Here is a 6,210-nt window from a genome sequence, read left to right on the forward strand (position 1 = left end):
GACACCCTCTTCCTCTCTCACTTGCTTGATCCCTCTTCTCTCTCACTCTCTCCCCCTCTCTCTCTATCTCTCACTCTCTCGCCACCTCTCTCTCATTCTCTCTATCTCCCACTCTCTCTCCCTCCCTCTCTCTCTCTCTCTCTCTATGTCTCTCACTCTCTCCCCCCCTCTTTCTTTATCTCTTGCTCTCTCTGTCTCTCACTCTCTTCCCCTCTCTCTCTCTCACTCTCTCCCCTTCTCTGTTTGTTATTACATGCAGAGATGTATGCATTATGTACACACGAGAATGAGCTTCCATGTGAGTTTGTCCCTGTTGAGAATAAATGTTGGTTATTGCATAAAAAATGATTTTTCTTTCAAGTAGTGAGCATTTTTTATACTTTGTGGATCAATGTTGTAAGAAAGTTCTAGCTTCAAATTTATGTTGAATAGTTGATTGAGTAGGCTGTTAAGCAACTTAAGCTTGGGTTCTTGTTCAGTTTGACTTGGCTCATTTGTTATCTTTTGTTCCATTATAGACCTTAGCTTCTATTTGCCTATGTAGTTTTTTACTCGTAGATCATGGATTGATGATCCCAAGTTGCTTGCATATATAATTCAGTTTTGAAATTAATAGATTAGCTTTAATATTATATGCCCATGTTTTATTTTGTCAGCGATAACATAAATCTTATGTTTTGGTAAATTAGAAAAAATTACATTTTCGCTTCTCTCTTCGTTTTCCCTTAATCCTGGTTTGTTTTCGGTTCGATTCCTAGGTCGCTTCCGGTTCGCTTCTGAGACAATTCTCGATTCGCTTTTGAGTCGTTTCGCGTTTCCCGCTTCCTAAAATTTTAGAAGTTCTTCGCTTCTTGCTTCCGCTTCTCGAATCGCTTCCTTCTCCCGCTTCCTCGACTTACAACTCTGGTTAGGAGCTTTTCCTTGGGTGATCTACTCTGATATATCCACAAGGTGATGGAACTTTTGAAGAAATGAAATATCCTAGTGTGAATGAGGTCCTATGAGTTGTGGTAAGTGGAGGACGCTTGTTAAGAATGGCTTCCTCAAGTGAGAAAGGGTTCATCGCTCCTACTGATGAATCTTTAAATGTAATGAGGCACATAAGTGGAGCTTCCTCATCTTCTAATGACATCCCAATTTTCCAAATCACGTACACTACTTCAACAAGAAAAATTAAGAGGTATGGTCTGGATTGATCAAGATTAGTATTGGCTTATGGAGTCTAGGATACATTGATGGAGGAAGGAAGGCACCCTGAATGATCCAAAGGCCAAACTATATGGATAGGAAATGTGAAAATTTTATTGCGATGCATGGTTTGTACAATCTATGCAACCATATATTGGTGAGGTATTCATGACTTAAAAATTGCAAAGAAAGCTTGGAATGTGGTGTTAGATACTTATTCAAGAAGAATTAATGTGGCTGAGAAGTGTAAAATTATAGATAAAATTTGAAGGTGCAAAAAAGGGGACCAGCCATTAAATTACTATTATACGAGCTCGGAAAACTTTCAGAGGAGCTTGACCATTATGATAAAGTTAAAATTTGTTCATTGTGTAAAACAACAAATAGACAAATTGGAAGAAAATAAGGTATTTGACCTACTATGAGAATTTGATAGTGAGTATGAACAGGTCAAGTCAAACATTATGGAATGGGAGAAGTTACCCTCACTAAGCACTCTCTTATAGAGGGAAGAAGGTAAAAGAAATTTTGTAGACTCACATGAGTTGGATGATGAATATTTCTTCTAAATGGAACCCTGTTCTTGAAGATGACTGGTGAAAGGAGAGCAACCATTGGAGGTCGAGGTAAAGGAACCAATATCAATGATGAGAAAGAAAATCCAAGGTGTACTCATTATAATAAGTCTAAGCACATTAAAGACGAATATTGGTAACTAGTAGGAAAACCTAATGCTAGAGGCAATGGGGAATATAATGCTTCATCCAACAATCTCACTCAAGAGAAGAAGGAAGACACTGGTAAAATTTCTCTTTTGAGGACAAGGATCAAAGAACTAAAGCTCCGTGCAGCTGATCAAGCTAAGGACATGTCATCTGGCTCAACTTCCAAATCCTATCATGCTCAACAAGATATTGATAACTCGATGCACATGGCTTCTTCATGGGTCATAGATTTTGGTGTGAGCTATCATATGTCAGGTATGAGGTCTCTGGTCTCTGTTCACTAATTTATCATGCATCTAATCTTAGTGGGGAATTAAATTGGCTTATAGATCCTCATCTCCTATCCTTGGAAAAGAAACCATTTGTTTTTCATCATGTTCAGTCTTGCTGCTCTTGCATATTTAAAAATTTCCTATTAACCTTTTTATCCGTGGGCTCTCTTATCGAAGATCTTCATTGTTGTTTGACCTTTTAACCTTTTGTATTGTTTATTGCAAGACTTGAATGATGGAGGGGATCTTTGGTGGTAGATATGAAGAGAGGAGATTGTATACTCTAGGTTGGGATTAACTCATAGTCTTATGAAGGATCTAGGTTGTATTGTGGTGGCTTGAGTATTAACAAATGTTGGGATTAATGCCAACTGGATGTTGAGAATGCATTCTCATATAATAAGTTGAAAGAAGTTTTTATGAAGTAACCTACATGATTCAATGAGGCCTATTTAGTGAGGTATGTATGTTAATTAAATAAATTGGTTTATTTCTTAAAACAGGCTCCTAAAACTTGTTTTCGTAACTTCCATAAAGCATTGGAAGAAAGAGGCTTCATAAGGGTAATGATAGATTATTCTCTCTTTATTTATAGAGGAACATGAGGTATGATGATTATTTTATTGTATGTGGCTGATATTATCATTATAGAAAGCTCTTCATATTTGATTGTTGAAACCAAACCATTCTTGCATAAGAAATTTAGAATAGAAGATTTGGGCAGCTTACGCTATTTTCTTGGAATTGAAGTTGATAGAACAAGTAATGAGTTAAAGATGTGTCAACAGAAGTATGTTAGAGATATGTGCATAAATTCAATATGATCAATTGCAAACTGATTGAGAAGTAATGAGTTAAAGATGTGTCAACAGAAGTATGTTAGAGATATGTACATAAATTCAATATGATCAATTGCAAACTGATTGAGATTCACTGTGCGATAAAGAAAGGATATTCCAAAGGAGAACATATTCTCAAGAAACAAGAAAATGTACAAGCGCGTAGCTGGAGTTTTGTTATCTTTGCTATAACACGGCCAAATATTTCATATGCATTGAATCAAGTATGTCAGTTATGCATGCACCTGCTGCTGTTCAAGTTGAAACCTTCAAATGAATTATGAGGCATGTTAAGATCTCTACTAGTCATGGCACTGTATAGTAAAGAAATGATCTATGGAAGAACACTATTACATCAATGATTGGTTATTTTGATGCAGATTGGGTTGAGGATCCTGATACAAAGAAAACCATATCTGGACAACGTGTTTTCTTTGGAAGAAATTTGATTTCATGGAGGAGCACGAATGGAAAGTGTTCTGGATTGTTGACCTTGTAACCATGCATTTTGACATTAGGATACAATAATGTATTAAGAGGATGGAGTGTATCAAGTTTGGGTGCCATCCTGCTCAATCGTAATGTTTTCTGTTATGGCTGTTCCACTTCTTTTCTTTGGAGCAGATTGTAGGTTGTTTCATCTAGCCCAGCATTCTCCTTTCTCATCTCCAAACTATTATGCTCTTTGATTGTTCTTCTATGTGAGTGCAAGGTTGAAATATGTGTTTGCTCTTGTTCCACATTCTTTATGTTTATGGGCAACTTATGACTTTTCGTTCAGGCTCATAAATATGTCATGACTAGTGCTAATTAAATTAGAATGTATACTAACTTCTGCTCTTTTTACTGATAAAAAAGAAAAACAAATACTATCTCCTCCACTTTTTTTGTCTCCATGCTCTAGATGCACAAATTCTCTGAATCATATAGGATGCACAATCAACTTTGACATCATTGCGCCAATTTGTTTTAGCAAAAAAACATGCACTTTTCTATATTGATTGCATTAGTCAACGTCCTTGCCCCATCTACATAATTTCTAATTTTTGGGTACTTCACTTTCATTCTTATTATTGTCACAGTATACCCTGAGTAATTGCGTATTCATTCTTCGCCTTGATACGTGAACGGGATAAAATCCAGATCAATGATTGTTAGATGCCCGTCCTTTATTGGATACCCCTGTTTCATTGAGAGGAAAAACAAAGGGTATCTAGCTCTTTATTACCTTTTTCCTTCAAAGGACTGGCTTTTCACAGATGGGCACGATGAACAGCTTGTCCTTCAGACATGAATTGGTGGTCCACCATTTCCAACTATTAATTCTCATTTTATTGTGATTTGGAGATTATTATTTGCCTCAATTGCCAGTTGCATAAATTTGATCTTATTGCTTATGTTACAGATCTATGGTGCAGTTACCATGAATAATCTCTTGTGCTTGGCAGTCTTCTTAGCGCTTATATATATTCGAGGTTTAACCTGGGATTTCTCAGCTGAGGTACTCGTTATTCTCATTGTTGTGATAATAATGGGTCTTTTTACGAGCTTCCGCACTACTTTCTCACTTTGGACATGTTTTGTTGCATACCTCCTGTACCCACTATCCCTGGCATTGGTTTATGTTCTGGACTATGTTTTGGGATGGTCATGAACATTTTAACTTTTTGTTCTACATGGGAGAAGGGATACAACAACCTATTTAACGTGGTCTCTCTGAATCTTGTCTTCACGTTTGTAGTGAAGATGAGCTTTGTGTGTTGTTGATGATAGTTTTTTGGTGGTGGAAATTATTTGATGAGCTTGTAAACCTTGAACATGGATCTAACTAGTAGTCTTGACCTGAGAAAACTTTTATATGCTTGTTGTCTTTCCAATGGTGAAATCAATTAAGGAGTCCATCCTGCATTTGCGAACCCAGTGAGTCAACTCAATTAGGGTTTGTGGTTTACATGCACAAATACAATGGTTTAGCTGAGAATAAAAAGAACAGTGATATGATGGTGCAATGATAGTAGTGAGAAACAAGAAAGTATTTGGGTCGTTCGTTCTGTTATACATTGGTTTAGAAAGAAAGAAGGGTGATATAATGGTGCAACGATAGTAGTGAGAAACAAGTATTTGGTTTGTTGTCTTACATTGGTTTGGAAAAGTAAAACACTGTTATGGAAGCAATCTTAGTGAAAGTTTTACCCAAAATCACCTGCACCTTTCTTACCTGAATTTGCAAAATCTGACAGCATCAATTGATGGAGTTATGATGTTTGGTTTTTATCTAGTTCACCCTGTCCCCACTCGACATCTGGTTGCAAAGTCAGATGTGCTGCTTCTGATAGACAATTTTCCTCCCATTATCCAAGATTGCAATTGTTGCTAAACAGTAGTGGGGTGTCAACGTGTCGAACCTCCACTAAAATGGGTGGGTCCAAATCCGGGTTTGGGTCCAACCAATTTTTTCATAAGAAAAATCATACCTGAATCAGATAAGAATTACATAAATAATATTTTTAAAAATTGTTTACATTGAAAAATTGTGGATCTTGATCGGGACTCTAGTTGGACTCTGGTTTGGTATAAAATTTCATAAACCACACCCGATGCATTTAATAATCAGGCCTCATGGGTCTGACCCGGAAAGTTAATTGGCCACCCTTATTTGTAACCAAGCCCTGACCCTATAGGATCTTGTGCGGGTCGGGATAGGTATAACCCGACCTGTTGACACCCCTGTGGATGTAACTTGTGATGAATTAAAAATGGCCTTATCTGTCCTGGTTGTGTTCATAAATTCTAGACTAATTTTCAATTGGCATGTAGGTTTTCCTCTTGAAAAAAACACGTGAGTTTGTTTTCATTATAAATGAAAAAGGCACCTACTTTTGAAAACATTTCAGAGCTCCTAATCTTTGGTAAACGTTGCTTTATACAGATTACCACCACCAAAAACAGCCCATTAACTTGATGTGCTCTACTTACAGCACCCTAGTTCCTCGCACAATTTGAAGATTGATCTGATGGGTCTATTTGGCTACATCTGATTTAACAGTCTACTCTGTAGACTTGATCAAGTTCATATATCATTAGATAAATGCGGTTGTCATAAACGTATCCCATACTCTCGCATCTATCTCCGGTCCCTTCTTTTCCATGGATAGCTGCAGCTTATTCATTTTTCTCAAGAAATGA

General features: G+C 36.9%; 1 protein-coding gene across 2 annotated transcripts in view; it reads left to right on the forward strand.

The window, feature by feature from the left end:
* LOC149836774 (sodium/calcium exchanger NCL2-like) overlaps positions 1-4,883 on the forward strand; it is a 36,503-nt gene extending 31,620 nt beyond the window's left edge. Inside the window, exon 7 of one of the 2 annotated variants that reach the window (XM_090005571.1) lies at positions 4,430-4,883. In XM_090005571.1, the coding sequence (XP_089861697.1) occupies positions 4,430-4,678 (249 nt within the window). In that variant the 3' untranslated portion in view covers positions 4,679-4,883. Of the gene's footprint in view, positions 1-3,404; positions 3,524-4,429 lie in introns of those variants that run through there. The other variant, XM_090005572.1, reaches the window with a different exon arrangement.
* Positions 4,884-6,210: the final 1,327 nt, after the last annotated feature.

The sequence above is a fragment of the Nuphar pumila genome, chromosome 5 (assembly GCF_984573655.1).
Source record: "Nuphar pumila chromosome 5, dmNupPumi1.hap1.1, whole genome shotgun sequence".
NCBI lineage: Eukaryota > Viridiplantae > Streptophyta > Magnoliopsida > Nymphaeales > Nymphaeaceae > Nuphar > Nuphar pumila.